We start from the raw sequence: 20,019 nt of genomic DNA on the forward strand, positions 1-20,019 counted from the left end.
GTTTAAACCACCATGGTTCCCACTTAATTTGAATTGCTGAAGCGATTCTGAAAGGGGGGGGCATGGTTTTTACCCATTTAACCTGTGTCAAAAAGACACTGGGTTAAAGGGGTGTTTTTTTGGGATGAATCGATTTATTCTGAAATAAATCAATTCATCCCAGTGGGAACCATAGGCAGATTTGAATCTGCCCCAGTCCAACAGGGCGGATTCGATTCCGCCACCAGAGATGGGGGGGCAGCTGCAATGGCCCCTGCCATCTCCCTGTCACCAGCCTCCCTGCCTCTCCGAACCTGGGCCACCGGCTTCTCTTCAGCCTTCCTGTGACCTCCTTCCCGCCTTCCCTGGGAACGGAAGAAGATCGGGGGAAAGCTGGGAAAGAGGTCGCAGAGAAGTCGGGGAGGCTACTCTGCAAGCTTCCCTGGCCACAGGGAATGGAAGGAGGCCACAGGGAAGCTGGGGAAGCTGGTCAGAGGCCAGAAGAAGCCCCCAGAAGGGGGCTGAGTTGGGGCTAGGAGAGGCCAAGGTGCCTGTTCTGAATTGATAGAATTGGCGCAAACAGTGTGAACCAGGAACTATTTTTGTGCTGATTCCAATTCGGATCAGGCACCGAATTCTCCGTAAGTTGGAACAAGGCCCTAGGGTTAGGCTGTAGTAGATGCATGTGCAGAATTTAGAGGGAAAATAAATACTTTTGGAACAACATTGGCTGTAGGATCTGGGAGATGTAGTAAAAAAGTATGTTTTCTAAGTTCTGCCCATCACCTAGAATTGGAGAAACTTCACCATACATCTCACTCACTTTTCTTCTATTTTTTTTAAAATCATGTTTGTTCAATCCTGAGTATGAAGAAATTTGCAAATTTTGGTAAATACTGATCAAAAATGAATTGAAGTGAAATCCTCATGCATGCCTAATCACATGAGTATGCTTGAAATCTGATTTCTACACATACCCACCTTTATGCAAACACAGTTCTGGCAACTAACCCATAATTCCAGCTTTAGAACCTGTCTAGTAACAACTGATCCAAAGGCCAAGGGAACTCCCATGCTGCTTTTTCTCAATGGTTGGCAACGATACATGCTACAGTATGTTATACCTTCCTACATTTCACAAATGGAAACTGGGATATATGTGGACAAGGAACATCAAAGTGTGATCAAGATGGCAAAAGTTATTAATAAAGAACACACAAGCTAGGAGAGGCTGCAGCAATTTGCTTTTGCTTGAGACTACTGGGAAGGGCAAGAATCAGGCCCCTCCTTTTGCACTTTGAACTCATTTGCAGGAATTGAAGTAAGCTGAAGGAAAAGGGGGAAAGTGGGAGGAGGAAAGAGAAAATGGGATACTTTAAAAGCAGCTGAAACTGTAGGACAGCAGAGGATTAATACATACTGTCCCTGCCAAATCAGGACAGTTGGAGAGTATGATACCAATGTCTTGGGTTTTATTCTGTAACCCAGGATATGTAGTTCATTGTTGCATGATGCAGGTGAGATCTCTGGTGCAGCGACTCTGTTCTATGGCATGAACAGAGCTTAGAAAAATTACCTTTTTTTCAATGACGGATCCTGGCCATGGGGGCAGATGGGAGTTGTTCAAAATTCTGGGAGTTGTAAAAAAAAATGACATTTACAGCCAGGCTTTGGGGATGGGGAATATGAAATAAACAACATAATGGGTGGAAAATGCATTTTTCTATCAAACTGAAAACATGGGATATGTATATGGTGTGATTTATTTTCAGATCCATGTGTTTCCTTGTCCCTGTTGAATAAATTGTACGTTCAAATGAAATGTTCTAGTAATTGCCACCCCTCCCCACCAGCCTGGAATAAGCTATGATGTTAAGTCATGCATATAAAATAATTAGATGAGAAGAACACAAAAGAAACAAACACGCTCAAGTAGGACGCTTTTTTTCCTTTTTGCTTCCTGACTGATCAGCGTATAACACAATAACCTTAGTCTCTGTTAGTACTGTGATGTTTTTCATGGGCCTTGCCTTTGGGTGGGATTCTATTGCAGGCCTTCAGATAGGTGCTCCAGGTATAGAAACAACTGTGGTGGATTTCAGATAACAGTGAAATCTGCTTGTCTACCTGCCTAGGATCACTTGGAAGATAATTGGTAATTTTCTGGTCCTTTTAGACCAAGAATAGGAGGATATGTGGTTGTTCTAGTGTGGTTGAACTGTGACTGTGGAATGAAAGCAGATCCACCATCGCACCACCTCAGAAGTCAGATCCATTATTATTATCACAGTTGCTCCTCTTAACTCACAGATCTGAGATCCATGACTTTGAACAGGGGTAGGCAATTGTCTATAGAAGCCTCAGAAACATGTATTTATATTAACATTTTTTAAAAAATCAGCAATTTTTTTTGGTGTGTCCTCCATTTTTTAAAAAAAGTGTCTTCCATTTGAAAATTTTGTCCTACATTTGTCCTGGTTTATTTATATATTTAATTTTTTAAAAAATTATTTAATTATTTATTTTTTTGCTTCGGCCCCCCAGTTGTCTGAGGGACAGCAACCCGGCCCCCGGCTCAAAAAGGTTGCCTACCCCTGACTTTGAATGTCTGTGGAGGGGCAACCTCTGCTATTTTCAATGGTGTGTGTGCTAAGTGTGCGCACCCAGGCTGCACGCATGGGTGTGTGCCCCATTCAGGCCTATGGGGCTTGAATATGCATGAGCCTCTGTTTTCGCAGGGGGGTGGGTGGGTCCGGAATGGATCCCACACAAAAACAGAGAGCCAACTGTATTATTATTATTATTATTATTATTATTTCTATGCTGCCTTTTCCCCAGATTGAAACTCAAAGCCGCTTACAACAATTAAAAACATTTTTAAAAACCCACACAATCCAAATGTTAAAACACAATTAAACTATCAGGAAAAAGTTAAAACCAAATGAAAACATACAGCATTAAAAAAAAACCACACACACACCTGCACAACAATCAGCCATATCCATCGCATTATGTAAGATGTGCCTTATATCACCGTTCATCAGATGACTTTCAGAAGAGAAAAGTTTTTACTTGTCTGCAGTGGTGTAAGTAGGGGAGTGAGGAGAATACGGACTGCACCAGGTGACACCTCAGAAGGAAGAGGGATGATACCCAGTTGATCCCTCCTCCTGCTTCAGGATGAGAAGGTTGAGTGTGCCTGTCCTGGCTTTGCCATGGAAGCTTCTTCCTCAGGAGGACACTACCATGGCGAAGAAGAAGGACAAGTGTGCCCCTCCAGGCTCTGCTGCAGTGCTGGTGGAGAAAACCCTGGCAGCCTCCCCCTGCACTGGGTGACACCAGGGATGGGGATGCCACTGCTTCTCTGCAAAAAGAAAGTAGAGATGGTGCTGATCTAAATTCTCTGGGAAGGGCATTCCAGAGGGCAGCTGCCAAGAACATCTTCTCCTCTGTTCCCACCAGATGTATCTGTGAGAGAGGTAGGACAGAGAGAAGGGCCTCTCTGGGGCAATAACTCTCGAAGTTATTGAGGGAGTTTGCCATTCCCTCAATGTTATGAGTGGCTTTCCCCCCAGACTGATTAACTTTATAATACAGTCAGTTCTCTATATCTACAGATTTTTTTATCCACTGATTCAAGCATTCATGGCTTGAAAATATTTAAAAATTATATAAATTCCAGTAAGCCTTGATTTTGCCATTTTATATAAGAGATGCCATTTCGCTATGCCACTATTTAATGGGGCTTGATATTGTTTTACAACATGAGCATGAGGGACTGTCTTGTCTTTTTAAATTGCTTTGAGCTTTGTAGTTAAACAGGAAGGCATAAAAATTACTTGAAACTGGCTAAGCTGGCTAGGGCTGAAAGAGAGGTGCAGTTAAATTGCATCTGGACAACCACCCATTCCCCACCCATTTTTTGTGGTTTGCAGGGCTAAAATATCAGGTACTCCATGAGCTCATTGACTGAGTTTAGTTAAGATGTCATTTCTGAACAGTAGGTCAAACACACCCATATCATCTGTAATATGGGGATCATAATTACAACCTACCTTTCAGAACTGTTGTGAGGATAGTGTACAGCCCCTTTTGGAAGGTGGTGTTCAACCCACTTCACATTAAGAACTGACCCATGAAAAATGGGGTTTTTCAAAGTTGAAATGTTCAAATGCATCTGGAGAAATGGCATAAAAAGCTTATCAATCTAATCTAGTCATCTGCAGGACGATGTGTTAATATTTTTTCCTTTCTTCTTAGCTGTAGTTGAATGTTTTGTATGTTTATATCTTTGCCAAAAGCCTGGCAGCCCGGAAGGACAGGATTGGTTTCCAGCTTGTTTATGTCGTTTCAAAGTCAGGTCAGTCACTGCTTGAACTTTTCCTCCTGAATACCACTCCAGTTTTCTTAAATGGGCTTTTAAAAAAGAAATACCAGTCTGCATTACTTGACCTGTAATGTTTTTTCCTTCAGAATGTGTCATAGAGTGGTAGGGAATGTTTGCTATTTGGCCTCACCTGGTTCGTGGTTAGGTACTACTTTTCATACACTGTGTTGTAAGGCAAGGGCAAAATCCCTCTGAACAAATCTTGCCAAGAGGAACCCATGATAGGTTCACCTTAGGGTCTCTATAAGTCAGAAATGACCTGAAGGTGCATAACAACAACAACAAATTTAAAGGTTGACTTGTAGGAATTGCAAACGATACAGTTTCCTCTGGAGGACCTCCTCTGTTGAACTGCCTGGTATTGAATGAAGATTTGAGCAAGGTGCATTCTCATGGATGTGTGCAAACATTGCATTGAAATCAGTGGCTTAAATTAATTATCTGACTTTAATTGTTTAATAAATTATGTAAGACCAATGCACCTTTATGCCATCTTCAAATCCAGTGCTATAAAACCATTTAGACCACACTTCCCCTGCCAAGCCAGATATGTTGGCCAACAACTCCCATTATCCCCAGTCATCATGGCCAGTGGACTTTAAAATCAAGCACAAGTACATACAGTTATTTCTCTGTGTCCATGCCCTTGCTGTTCCCTTTGGCTTTCATGCCTTTACTTTTAATTGTGACCATACCTTGCTAATTTGTATGTCACACAATAATGGAAGCTTTCCGGGTGAGTCACAAAATAAAGCCTAAAACCTGTATTATGAAAATGTAACAAAATATGGCATTAGGATATATTATGCTGTATTGCAGTATTTATAGTGTAAGGATACATTATGCTGGAAACCATGCCCTCTGAGGAGTGGCTTAGGCAGCTGGGTATATTTAATCTGGAGAAGAGAAGATTGAGAGGTCACATGATAATCCTGTTTAAATATTTGAAGGAATGACATACTCAGGATGGAGCCAGATTGTTTTCTGCTGCTCCAGAGACTAGAATATGAAGCAATGGATGTAAACAACAGGTAAAGAGATTCCAGTTAAACATTAGGAAGAACATCCTGATGGTAAGGGCTGTTCGACAGGGAACACGCTCCCTCAGAGTTGTAGAGTCTCCTTCTTTGGAGGTTTTTATACAGAAGCTGGATGGCCATCTGTTGGAGATGCCTTGATTGTGAGTTCCTGCATGGCAAGACGTTGAACTGGATGGCCTTGTGGTCTCTTCCAATTCTATGATCTTTAATAACAAGAAAACAATCCCAGCTTCACATATACGTATGCCAATGGGACCTGAATTGGTAGTGACTCACCAGGGTCCTTAGCCAAGGAAGCAAACGTAAAGGTGCTAGTCTCATACTTCTGCATGCCTGCCTATGGGCAGCCACTCCAGGAACACAGTTCTCATCACTGCACCTGAACAAGGATATGAAAAGCAGAAGTGCAGAATAGAGCAACCAACAGGATCAGAGGTTGAAACACTGGGTGCTGCTTGCCATGCGCTGGGAGGGCGAGGAAGCTAGTGAGGAGAAACATAATCAGAGATGGGAAATCAAGATCTCTTTCTCTAGAGATCTTTAGGCAGAGGCTGGATCATGGCCATTTCTTGGGAGTGCTTTTAAACTGAGTTTTCTTGCATGGCAGAAGGGGATTGATGGCCCTTCCAGTCCCTTCTTTCTCTCAGGTTATATGTCTCTGTAAGAGCAGGATAAAACCAAAATAAAATATGGCAGCAGAGCAAGATCTAATGTCAGACTATCTCAGTTGGTTGAAGCAGACGTGGCTGTTCAAGATTTCACACGCCTTCCTGCTGTTTTGCTTGTTTCTGCCTCTTATCTAAAGTGGCTTAATCTGAAAGAGCAACTGCTCAAGGCTGATAGATTTCCTGACCTCCTTTCTTATGTGAAATATTCTCTTTGGAGAGGAGAAAGAGAGGAAAGCACTAGGGCAAAATCCCAAGTCTTGCTGAAGTGAACTGAGTCCCAAAATGCGACTCAAAGTGGCCTACATATACATTAAAAAATAGTCCAATTAAAATAATTTTAAAGATGTTAAAACTCATACACAAAATGCATATTAACATTTTTAAAAAAGTGCACCTGTGTCACATCTTTCTGCCCTAACCAGTTAAAGGGTAGATATGGGTTCAAAGGCAAAGTGGTATTGCTGGTAAAAACAATACCAGCTCACAGAAGCAGCCTTTTTGGTGTATTCACATTTCCGAAAGTGTAACAGTTTCACTCTTGTGTCAAGAACTACGTATACACACCAAACAGCTATTTCAGCACACACATCCTTAGGTCAGTGTTGCAAAAGGCAATAAGGATGTGGTATATGATAGACGCGAACACCCCTTGGTGTGGTTAATTCCTGTGTGAATTTATAAATGATGTGATACTTCTGATTTCTGTTCATCCAGAGTCTTGATTCTTTGAAACAGAATAGAGAGGATGAAGAGCAAATAGATAAAACCATTTTACTGGAGTCTGAGAGACACTGGTCACATGGATGATTGACATCTTTCTTAGATATAGCCATTTTGTTCCTCCAAGGAATAAAGAGGGTTCTTGATGGGGAACGTATCAAACAAAACAAACAGCTTCATTTATATCCTGCTTCATACTGAACTAACAGTGTCTAAGTGGTTTACAACTGTAAGCTATCATAGCAGTGTGGTTTGTTGTTATTTGTTCTCAGTTCAGCTTCAACATATGGTGAGCTTATGAGATGCCTCAATGGGCCCTGGTTATCAATAGTACAGCTCAGATCTTGGAAACTCAGGGCCATGGCTTCCTTGATTGAATCAATCCACCTTGCAGTATTATTGTTTTCCCAACATTATCCAACATGACTTTCACTTTGGTGTGTGTCTTCAAGTCATAAACCCATATAGCCCTGGGATAAAATGCTGCATACCAAAAAAGCGGTTCCGAATGCATTCACATTGTCAACTCCATCTTTATTCAAATGCTTGCACATGTGAGCAACCAAACTTGCATTGATGCGGATTGATGCAGTTCCATAGTGTGAATAACAAACCTAGAATGCATGAGTGAGATGATTCACATCATCACACTAAAAAAAAAGACATCTGAATGACGTTCAAATGGGATATAATCAAGGCATATATCCAACTTCTGCAGGAATGGGTGCAGTTGGTGCACTGCCGAAACCTGGGCTTCCAGGCTCAGAGTTGAGTCCCCCAAACTAAGACGTTGTGTCTTCAGTGGGAGTGTAATTCCATTTAACATAGGATGAATCCCATTCCCAGATCTGGGAAGGCGACTTGGATCATTTGCCTCTGTCCCCAAGGACTGGTGTTGCTAGTGGCTCAGTGCTACAGTTCAGGAGAAATCTCCAGTTCATATCCCAATTGTCTTACCCCAGATGCTGTCTTTTTCTGTGCCCATTCTCCTGGTAACACTTCTCCCATAGCTTGGAAAAGTTATTTTTTAAAATCCCTCATATCCATGCCAACTGAAGGATTCTGGGAATTGCGTAAGGCAAGGGACCACTGTATTCAAATCCTCACTCAGCAGATGAGACGGTGACTTTGAGCCATTCTCAGCCTAACATGGTACAAACCCTGCATATGCCACCTTGAATTCCTGGGTGAAGATGAATGTGATGTAAACATAATAATATTGTAAAGGTTTGACAATATTATGCCTGTTTTTTCATTTTAGAGTATCTCTCTTTTAAATATCATATCACTTCTTTTTCTTTCTTACCCCAACAACCCTGGTGAACATCAAATTAATTAACTTGTAAATCAGTTTTGATTTGAAGAAGTCTTCCAGAACTGACATGTTTATAGCACCTTGTGATAAAGTTATTCACCCGGCTTTGCTCCCTTGGCTCAGAATTCTAGAACTTCATGTTTTTGTCCTGCTTTTTGTCTTATAGGTGATGCTCACATTGCACTAGAGCATGCAGTTAATCCAATGAATTGTCAAAGTGATGAAACAACTCTCCCCTTCAACATGCATGTGATGTGAATAACCCTGGAATGCAAAGTCCTGTCAAAAGAGGCTTGGCTAGAGAAGATCACCTCCTTTCTGGAACAAGAAAACCCAATTTAGGGATTTAAAAAAAATGTTTGCTCTGGTACAGTATAATTCAGATGTGTAACTGCACACATTTTTGCTGAAGACTTCTAGAGATTCTTTCACCTTTCCAGAACAAAATTAGCAAGATGATTGACCTAAGCTTTCTTACCGATGAGGAGCAGGAGGCGATCCTGAAGGTACTCCAGAGAGATGCAGATCTGAAGAGAGCTGAAGAGGAAAGAATCAGGTGAGAGTCACTAACTAGCCCGCACTGCAGGCAACTATGATGTGTTTGTGTGTATTTAAAATCTGTAATACTGTTTCTTTTTTCTTTTTTAAAAACTTATCACTTATTAGCGTTAGCCATTACTTGTTTAAAAAGTATATAATGGGCCCGAACAGACAGGCCAAAATAAAGCTGCTTCGAGTCACTTTGGAGGTATGCTGGAAGCCACGCCAAATCCATGCTCCATTCCTAAGGATTGGAGTACAGCTTTGGCTCAGCTTCTGGCCTCTTAAGTTGTGTGTGTCATTTAAACAGCATACCCTCAAAGTGACCCAAAGCAGCTTTATTTTAGCCTGTCTGTTTGGGCCCTATATTATCCTTACATTCGCATTTATGTATGTGTTTATTTATTGACTTTGCAAACTAGAAAAAAAATGCCACTGCCATCAAAATGATCCTAAAAGAGGCAGTCCTTTGGAATTAAAGTGTAAGCAATATTAATTATACAGGGATTTTTTTGTGTGTGTTAAAATTAAAAGGAAGTTATTATCTTCCTTACCCCCCTCAAGTAACACGTTACAGTCTTGTTGTGGATTTTTTGGGCAGTGTGGCTGTGTTCTAGAAGAATTTCACCTGCATCTGTGGTTGGCATCTTCAGATGCAGGTGAAACATCAGGAATAAATTCTTCTAGAACATGGCCACATAGCCCCAAAAACCCACAAAAAAACTATAAATGCTAGCCATGAAAGCCTTTCACTTCGCAACATGTTACAGGTTTTGTCCATTACTTGTGATATGTTCCTTGTAAGCTTTGTGGAGGCAGATCTGCCTAACCCTTGCCTCCTTCCATATTTGATGTGTTTAGAATCAAAGAGTTGGAAGAAACCACAAAGGCCATCCAGTCTAACCCACTTCTATGCAGGAATATACAAGGGAATATACATTAGGGCTATCCTGAAAAGCTGATGGGGGACTGAGGGGTCCTCACCAACTGTGTCACCATCTTTAAATGTTAGGGGGATTACAGTAATACCCCGGGATACGAATGCGCCGCCTTACGAAATTCCCGGGTTACGAAAAAAAATTATTTAAAAAAACTGTTCCGCGTTACGAAAGTTTTTTCGGGTTACGAAAAAACTTTTGGTGCTTTTCGGCGCGATTTCACACCAAATCGCGGCTTTTCCCCATTAGCGCCTATGGCAATTCGGCTTGCGAAAGTCTTCCGGGTTACGAAAAGGGCAGCGGAACGAATTAATTTCGTAACCCGGGGGACCACTGTATTTAGCTCAAAGGATGCTTGGTGGGAGTCTGGGTAACTTGAGGATCATTTTCATCTGTGTATACTGGTAGTAATGTGAGAGAACTCCAGGTTTAATGAAATACAGAAGATTATATTTCAAAACAGGCAAAGTACAACACACACACACACACGAGCAATTTAAACAAACACCATACAGAGCTAACTGAAATTGGATAGCAGAGATTGATGATTGTAGAAGGGGTGATATTTACTTCTCCTGAAGAGGGGACCACGGAAAGCAGGATGCAGTTCAGACAAAGTCTGAGGGAGGCACTATGAGTGGAGAAAACTCTCTGTGCATACACACAACTAGATTTGGGACTGATATTTATACCTGATCTCTAGCCTCTGGGAGTGCTTAGTGATATATTGCAGGGTAACAAAGACCTGAGATCTTATTGCACACGCATTTTCAGCCCAATCCGGGCATGGTTGGGATTGGGCCGAAATGGGGGAGAACCAGGTTTTATTGCACGTGCTCCAGCACGACACCCTAAAACTACCCACCTATCTCTGCCTAACAGTAGGGCTATCACTTCTTCCTTGTTTAGGATTATCCCTGTTTACCTCAACTGACTACATTCCAGTTTTGAGGCCTATGTAATTAGTCCAAGCAATATGCCCTAACCACACTTCAGCTTTTGCAGAATGTCTCCAAATAAACCATTCTCAATAAAAGTTGCAGTGTCCCATCTATGCACTGGCTGGTTTATGGATTTAGCTTGCCAAAGTAAGTTGAATGTGGATTCGTCTTGCTTATTGTTAGGTTGTTTTAAGTAATTATGGAGTAGGAATCCTCAATGCATAGAAGCATACAATAAAAATAATCTGGCGCCTTGGGGCTTTGACCACCATGGCCACTGGCACCATGTAGTCTGTAAGAACCAAATGTTGTGGTTGTGTTTACATTAGATGGAAAACCACCTCTGGTCATCTGGGCCTTCCATTATGACAGAATCCTCTAGAATACCAAGCAATACTTTTCATGGGGAAATAACTCCCTGCTTTTCACTTGCTTTTTGGCTTGCATAGTTTGAGAAGGAGCATGATGAGATTTCTGGTTGTTTAACTTATAGCTAGCATTCTTGTGCACACCCCTTTTTTGTGGGTTTGATGGCAAATGCTGAAGATCTAGTCAGTCATGTCTAGTACAGTTTGGATCTCCCTTGTCTGAAATTCTGAAATGCTTTGGACCAGAAGTGGTTTGAATTTTAGAATAGCTGTATTTGCATATACACATATAATGAGATATTGTGGAGATGATAACTAAATCTAAAAACAAAATTCATTTATATTTCATAGCTTGAAAGTAATTTTTGTTGTTGTTATTTGTTGTATGCCTTCAAGTCAAACCTAATGGGGTTTTCTTGGCAAGTAACTTCAGAGTAATGTCTGCCATTTCCAGCCTCTCAGGCTGAGAGAATGTGACTTGCCCAAAGTCACCCAGTGAGATGCATGGCCCAGCCGGGATGGAAACCAAGGTTTCCGGAGTCCTAGTCTAATGCTCAAACCACTACACCACAGTAGACCTATCATGGGGTATTATTGGCAAGATTTGTTCAAACTGGGTTTGCCTTTGTTTTCCTCTGAGGCTGAGAGAATGTGGCTTGCCCAGGATCACCCAGTGGTTTCCCATGACTGAGCAGGGATTTAAATCCTGGTCTCCAGAGTCATAGTCCAACACTCACCACTAAACCATGTTAACTCTCGGTAATACATTAGGGATTAAATATTATCCCCATATTGTCCTGCCTTTGAAAAGAGGATGTTCCCTGCTCTGTCCTCTTCTTTTATCCTTTCCATGCATCCTGCTCTGAAGCAACAGAAAAAGTCATACTTCCTCTGGTTAGTGTGGCAAAAAATATGAATGGAAAACTCACCTCAATTCCTACTTGCAGATACTTTGACCACAGTGATCAAACTGAGAAGCTTCACAGTGGGAAAATGTTGCAAGACCTTTGTGATCAAATTACAGCAGAAATTAAAGAGCATTCCCCAAATATTGCAGGTCTGTTCAAAACAGGGATCTTGGCTTTTAAAATTCAACTAGGCTTCAGTCCAGTGGTTCAACCCAGAGTCTGGAAGCTTTTGATTTTTCCTTTTCTTAAAAGGTTGTCAGCCAGGTGATCTTTATATAAGATAAGGTGAGCAAAATATGGCCCATGGGCCTTTAACACATCTGTCTGAAATTTAGATTTCATTTTTAAAAGGTTATTTTAAAGAAGGGAACAGTTAGCGTAGCGCGGTTGTAAACTGCAGTTAAAAACCACACACTTTGATATATTTTTTTTAAAAAATTGTTGAATGTTTTAAAACAATATATATCAGTTATTTTTAGCCTTATTGGTTCTTCTGGGATGCTTCTTTTGGGACAGTAAAATGTACATTCTCTTGCTACCTAAATACCCTAAGGACACCAGATCCTATTTGATCTTGGAAGCTAAACTGGATCAGCCCTAGTTAGCATGTGGATGGGAAACTGCCAATGAATACCAGATGCTGTAGGCTATATTTCAAAGGAAGGAACTGGCAAAACCACCTCTGAGTATTCCTTGCCTAAGAAAACTTTGTGAAATTCATGGGGTTGCCACAAACTGACAGGCAACTTGAGGGCAAAAGCACACTCACCTTGCTGTCTCTGTCCTAAATCAGCCCAAACAGTGCCCACCCAGTTTATTGTGGTAACAGTGAGAGCCTGTGTGATACAGTGCACTGGACTGGGATTTGTGAGATCCTGGTTCAAATGTCTACAGCCACAAGGCTTACTAGGTAACCCTGAGTCAGTCAGTCATTATCAGTCTGACCTGTCTTACAGGATTGTTTTGAGCATAAAGGGAAGAGGACAACCTAACTAACTGCAGCTAACAAAGAAGGAATATTTGGGGTAGGGATGGGAATCTGTGACCCTCCAGATGTTGTTTGACTCTATCTTCCATTATCCCCTGCCAGTGTGTTCCATGATCATAAATCAGCAACATCTGGAGGGCAACCAGATCCCTATCCCTGTTGCAATGTGAGTCCTGCTGTACTACTCTTACTCTTTTGTACTGCTTAACAGGGCTGGATCACAATGATATTGGAGAGCAAAAGTACAAATAGGGTCTTGTCTCTTCAGTTTATCAGAAATTATGGAGATCTCGTATCAGGTGATTTGCTGAGAAGGGCTGCCAGAAATAAAGTTTGTTTTTCAGGCACAAGAATTAGTGACGGAGAATTCCTGTGGTCAAGTGGCAATACAGCGTGCAAGTCAGGAGATCTCATTTCTCTTGTTTGCTGGAATTGTCCCTGACATACATCATATCTTTAAATTCCTTCTTATCCTCTTCTGCGGAAGTGAGACTACCGTAAGTAATAATCAAGGGTCTTGCTGTATAGTTTGAAATTATTTGTTGATAGTCACAGTGACTATGAATGTTAAACCTGGATCTACCTTCCTTTTAACAGAAAGGAAATGTACTTGGGGAAGGAGTCTTGAACCCTTTTTATTCATCACCTACTTACAGACCCTCTCCATATCTGTGGCAGAACTTGCAAGAGTTACTTTGTAAGGCCACAACTCCCAGGATCTACAAGCCTGTTTAGCCTTTGGGGCCTGGAAATTAACTTTTCCAGCATCAGCTGAAAGTGCTCCTGTGCTGATGGCATTGTTTCCAGCACTGCAATCTGGCTGTGAAGGGAACATGACTTTGAGTACAGACTCCTTAGTGTCTTTTCTCTGAATATACCTTCTCCCTTTTTTTTTAAAAAAATTCACACCCCCAATCCTGTTTTTTGTGTGAATGGATCGGATCAGGATTTCAGTGCATTGTCCAGTGTGGCTCAGGGACGTAGCCAGGATTTTAGGAAGGGGGGGGGGGTCCAGACTAAGTGCCACCATTGCTAAGGACTGGAGCGTGGCTTTGGCGCAGCTTCTGGCCTCTTTAAAGGTGTGTGTCATTTAAACAGCATACGTCCAAAGTGACCCTAAGCAGCTTTATTTTGGCCTGTATGTACGGGCCCATAGTTAACATGCTAGTTGCATATGTAACCTTTTTTCTGAATGCAGACAGCATGTAACCAGTAGTATATTCCCCAATGTACCTGCTTAATTAACCTAGAGTGTGATAGGGGAAGCATAATGATTTTTTTGTTGCAATCCCACAGAATCAAGTGGTACACTTAAGATTTTTATAAATGGTTACACGCCATACAAGAATGCATAAATACATGGCTAGAATTTTGTTGGTTAGTCCCAGCTAGAGCATACATGTAAGTTAACATATGGGTAATACCAGTTGATTTAATGGGTCTTCTGTAATTGGGACTAATAATAGGATTTAGGCCCATGTGAAACGTTTACATGGTGGAACTCTGCTTATGCAGCCAGGAATTGAATACATCCATTGCATTAAAAAAATAGCCTGTGTAAGGCAATTTACACAGGTGTAATTATAGTAACAGGATTCTCTCCATTATATTTAATGATCACTCAGAAATGTATATTTACACAAATGTGGCAGATGTACTTTGTTATTGTTAGCTGTCTTTGAGTCAACCTCAATTCACGGTGACCTTGGATTTTATCATACGGGAGGAATTTCTCTTAATTTCGAATGAAAAGAAAATGGGGCCAGAACACATTCATGTGAATTCGAATTGCGTTCCAACTGACTTTCCATTGCCCAAAAATAGCTTGCCATTGCCCGAAATTGCGTGTGATCACCTCTCACGCAATAACATGAAACCCCATGATTGCATTCGGATTGCCATTGGATTATACTTCCAATTTCCCTTGTCTGATAAACTCCCCTGTGAATGTGACGTCTCCAAGGTCCCTATGCTGTACCTCTCTGCTCAGGTCTTGTAAGCTCAGGCTCATGGTCTCCTTGATAGTCTATCTGTCTAATATGTACTCTTCCTCTCTTTCTATTGCCCTCTACCTTCCCCAGCATCATTGTCTTTTCTAATGAGACCTGCCTTCTCATGATTTTGCTGAAGTATGACAGCCTCAATTCAGTCATCTTGGCTTCCAGGGAGAGTTCAGGCTTGATTTGTAATAAAACACAATTGTTTGTCTTTTGGGCCATGCATCAGTACTCTTCTTCAACACATCTCAAATGAATTAATTTTCTTCCTATCTGCTTCCTTCACTTGTGTATACATGGTAATGGGGAATACAATGGCCCAGACAATTTTTATTTATTTATTTATTTATAAAACATAAAATTCCATCACTCATCTCACACATAATGCAAAAAAGTACATACAACCTAACTAAACATAAATTCCTAATTTAAACCCTAAAAAGTTACATCTTACAAACATGCACCTTCCTTACTTTCCATGTTTACTTGATTAATTTTATATAATCTTTTCTACCTATAAATTGACATATTCAGAATACATTTTTCCACATAATTTAAGCCAAACTTACATAATTGTATTTTGGTTTTTCCCAAACCTATATCTATCTATATTGTACAATAATCTTTAAGTCCAGATAATTTTTCCAGTTTTGTCTCCATTTGTTTTCTAAGAAACAAATCAAAGGATTCCAATCTTTTTTAAATTTTTCTATCGCTTTTTTTTGTTGCAATATTTGTGTTAATTTATCTATTTCCATAAAATCGATCATTTTAGATATCTAATCTTTTAGGTCAGGTATTGTTTTTCCTTTCCATTTGGAGGCATATAGTAATCTAGCAGCTGTTGTCATATGAAACATTAATCTTCCATACCTTCTCTCTATTTCTTCTTCCTCATTTATGCATAATACATATCTCTTAGGATCTTTTTCTAGTTTTATATTCAATATTTTTTCCATTGTTTCCTGCATTTTGCTCCAGTATTTTTTTACATTTCTACATTCCCACCATAGATGGTAAAAAGTGCCCATTTCTTTTTCACATTTCCAACATATATTATTTATATTTTTGTTCATCTTCGCTAACTTGTATGGTGTTAGATACCATCTGTTTTGCATTTTGTAAACATTCTCTCTCACATTGTAACTCAAAGTATATTTTATTCTTTTTGTCCAATTCTTTTCCCATTGTTCCAGATTTATATTCTTTCCAGTGTTCTGGGCCCATTTTACCATTTGGGGTTTTTATTAGTTCTTCTTCCATTTCTAGTTTAAATAATACTTTGTAGTATTTACTTATTTTATGATTTTCTTATGATATAACAATATTCTCCAAACCCAAATCTACATCTCAGATACCAATATCTTTTATGTCTATAATAAATCTTTCTCTGATTTGTCTATTTGACTGTGCCCTCCATAACTGCCATCCGCCGGCCTGAGAGGGAGTTCACCAGGCAGGTCCAGCTCCATCAGGACTAGCCTGGAAGAAGGAAGAGCCCTCCCTCCAATCCATCTGCCTTGGTCCAGGCCTCAGAGGGAGAGAAGAACCACTGGACCTCATCCCCTTTCCCTCCATCATTCCCATCTCCTTTTGTTTCGTGTCTTTTAGATTGTAAGCCTGAGGGCAGGGAACTGTCTGATTAAAAATAATTGTAAGCCGCTCTGAGAGCCATTAGGGCTGAAGGGCGGGATATAAATGCCTAAATAAATAAATAAATAAATAAATAAATAAATAAATAAAAGTAAACCAAGTGCAATTGTAACCCATTGACAATAGTTGTTCATGTGTTTTTAGTTTTGATCACACCTTGGCTGTTTTCTGTTATGTCTTTATATGTTACCAATTTTTTATCACTGAATCTCACTCTTTTGAAGAAAGCTTCATTTGATGAAGCCCATTTAGGAATTTTTTGGCACCATCTTGGTTTTATTTTTAACCAAACTCTTAACAAAGCATGTGTAATAAAATGGTTATTCAAGTCCTTATTTACTTTTAGTTTATCGTAAAATAGATAACCGTGCCACCCATATCTTATTCATGAACTTTCCAATTGTAGCATTCTTTCTTTTTTCAGTTTGATCTGTGATCCAGTCCACAGCTTGCATAATAATATAACTTTAAATTTGGTAGTGCTAGTCCTCCTGTTTTTTTTCCCCATCTTGCATGTATTTGAATTTAATTCTAGGTTTTTTCCCTTCCCCTTAAAAATTTTGATATATCTCTGTGCCAAATTTTAAATGGTGCATCATTTATTATTATTGGTATGCTCTAGAATAAGAATATCATTTTGAACAGCGTATTTATCTTGATAGTTGATATCCTTCCCATCCATGTTAAACCTGTTTGTCCCATCTCTCAAGATCTTTCTTAATTTCTTGCCATTTGGTCTTATAATTATTCTTGAAAAGGTCTGAATTTTTTGTTGTGATATTGATTCCTAAATATCTTACTTCCTTATTGATTTGAAATTTTGTTGAGTTTTTTATCTTTTGTCTTTCCTCTTCATACATGTTCATTAACAACATTTTGGATTTTTCTTCATTAATTTGGAATCCTGATTCTTCACTGTATTCTATTAATACTTTCTGCAATTCATATTTTCAGTAGGTCATCTGCAAAAGCACACAATTTGTATTCCATATTTTGAATTTTAATTCCTTCAATTTTTTTGTTTGTTCTTATAGCATTGTTTAAAATTTCTAGTGTTATTATAAATAACAATAGCGATAGTGGACATCCCTGTCTTACCCCTTTTTGAACTTTGTAATTTTTTGTTGTTTCACTATTCACAATCAAAGCTGCTTCTTGGTATTTGTAAATGTTGTCTATCCATTTCTTATAGTTTAAGCCAATATCCATTTTCTCTAAAACTTTTTTCATAAAATTCCAATTTACTTTATTAAATTTTTTTTCTGTGCCTATGAAAAGTAATGCTAGTTTTTAATCTATATTCTTTTCATGGTGTTCAATTATGTTTCCTACTTTTCTAATGCTGTCTTTGATTAATCTATTTGGTAGAAATCCCGCTTGATCCTCATGTATCCAGTTTATCAAAGCTTTTTAAAATCTTTCTGCCAATATTCCAGTAAAATTTTTACTATCACAATTTAGTAGAGAGATGGGTCTGTAGTTTTTGGGTTCTAAGTGGTCACGGTTTTCTTTCGGTATTAAGACTACATTTGCTTGTTGCCAAGATTTTGATATTTCTCCTTTCAGTATTCCAGTCATCGTTCTTAGAAGAAGTGTTATTAGTTGTTTTGCTCCCGAACCCTCAGGGCCCGGCGTTTTTCCTAATTTGATTTTCTTGATAATCTCTATAATTTCTTGTGGTGTTATTTCTTTGTTCAATTAGTTATTTTGTTCTTCTGTTATTTTATTTATATTTTGTCTTTTTAAATAGTTATTCATTTTTTCCTCATCGATTTTTTTTCTTCTTTGAATAATTTGGAATAATACTTGAAAAATATTTCTTTTATGGATTTTTGGCCTGTATATATTGTATTATTTTGTTTCAATTTCGTCACAATTTTCTTTTCTCTTTCTTTCCAAAGTTTATGTGCTAGCAACTTTCCAGGTTTATTTGCGAATTCGAAATATTTTTGCCTTGTATATTTCATTCTTTTTTTCCATTTCTTCAATTGTAATCAGGGAAATTTGTTTCTGTATTAACTCTCTTTTTTTATTTCTTTGTTATTTGTTGTTTTTTTTAAATGTTTTTCTTTGTTTGATAGTTCTTGTTCTAATTTTTTAATTTGTTCTCTTTTTCCCTTTGTATCTCTCTCTCTATACACACACACACACACACACACACACGCCCCTCTAATAAAGGCTTTGGAGGTATCCCATACTACATCATCTGTGACTTCTTTATCCAAATTTTCCTCAAAAAGTATTTTTAGTTGTTCTTGGGCTTCTTTTACTATTTCTTCCCTTTGTATGAGCATATTGTTTAATTGCCATCTATGGGATTTTTCTCCATTATTTTACTACCGTTGATATTGGATTGTGATCCGACCAAACTCTGGGATGAATATCTATTTTTTTCAATCATTTTACACAGGTGAGTCGAGGTAAAAAACATATCAGTTCTAGACCATGAATTATGTACATTGGAAAAAAGGTATACTCTTTACTTTTATCATATGTAATCCTCCATATATCCTTTAATGCAACCCTATCTATCATTTCAAAAATGCTGTTAGGCAATTTACCTCGGTTTTGTTTCAATTTCTTCTGTGATAATCTGTCTAATTTGGGATCAATTACTCCATTCCAGTCACCAATTGAGTTATAATTTATATCTTCTGTTTTTCTTAATAGTTTTTGGTAAATTCTAACATTACTGTTCAGCTGTATATCTTTACTCTTTAGGATTTTGCCTAGTTCTTTCATAGCTGTCCTTCCCATTCATAATGTTCTTCTAACTTCTTGACTGCACTTCCGTTCCCATCAGTGTTTGATTCAAGGTATGGGAAATCCTTAACAGTTCCAATTTCCTCATTATCTACGTTGAGGTTCACTTTAAACTTCACACTTTACAAAAATTAAAATAGTAAGATATTGCTGCCAGACATGCTGAGAAATGTAAGATACACCTTAAAATTTGACTTAGAGGGTTGGGAAATACAATGATTTTTAAAGTTATATTGGTAGAGGAAGTACTTGTCAAATGATGTAAGTGTCTTTGTGTCTACATGGTTGGGTGTGGTTTATATGTAGAGTAAATATTTATCTTTGGCCTCTTAGTTCGCATCAAGCATCAATTTGTTTAAAGGGCTGTTATCTGGTGGTAATAATGGCTTTGTAAACAAGCCCTGATATTCACAGAATTTGCACCTCCCAGGTGTAATGCCATTCAGAGTTAGTTCATGTAAATGAAGTCCTAAAATGTTTGCTAGACTTGGAACACTTTAGACTGGAGAATGATGTGTTTGTGTGTGAGAGAGAAAAGAGTTGCATTGATCCACCCATACTTTAGTTAATACCTCAGTGTGTTAAAATCTTAAGTGTCATTAACTTTGGAAACTAACAAATAGCCAGTGTTTAATACAAAATTAATGCTCTGATCATTGAGCTTCTGTTTCCTGAACCATTTGCAATTTTTGAACTGTCTTCAAAAGGAGTCCCTGTAGAGGACCTTGTCATAGTCTGGTCTGCATGTAACTAAGGCAGAGCTTTAAAATTTTACTTTGGTTCAGCACTTCATCTTCTTATGTGCCATCAAGAT

General features: G+C 38.9%; 1 protein-coding gene across 4 annotated transcripts in view; it reads left to right on the plus strand.

Moving 5' to 3' along the window:
* SYTL2 (synaptotagmin like 2) overlaps positions 1 to 20,019 on the plus strand; it is a 95,638-nt gene that overhangs the window by 27,759 nt on the left and 47,860 nt on the right. For all 4 annotated transcript variants that reach the window (XM_089512897.1, XM_089512898.1, XM_089512899.1 and 1 more), the window contains exon 2: positions 8,276 to 8,665. In XM_089512897.1, coding sequence (XP_089369023.1) covers positions 8,565 to 8,665 — 101 coding nt within the window. In that variant the 5' untranslated portion in view covers positions 8,276 to 8,564. The remainder of the gene's footprint in view (positions 1 to 8,275; positions 8,666 to 20,019) is intronic.

The sequence above is a fragment of the Sceloporus occidentalis genome, unplaced genomic scaffold, assembly GCF_023333645.1.
Source record: "Sceloporus occidentalis isolate IW3139 unplaced genomic scaffold, rSceOcc1.0.p SCAF_2, whole genome shotgun sequence".
NCBI classification, from domain to species: Eukaryota; Metazoa; Chordata; class Lepidosauria; order Squamata; family Phrynosomatidae; genus Sceloporus; species Sceloporus occidentalis.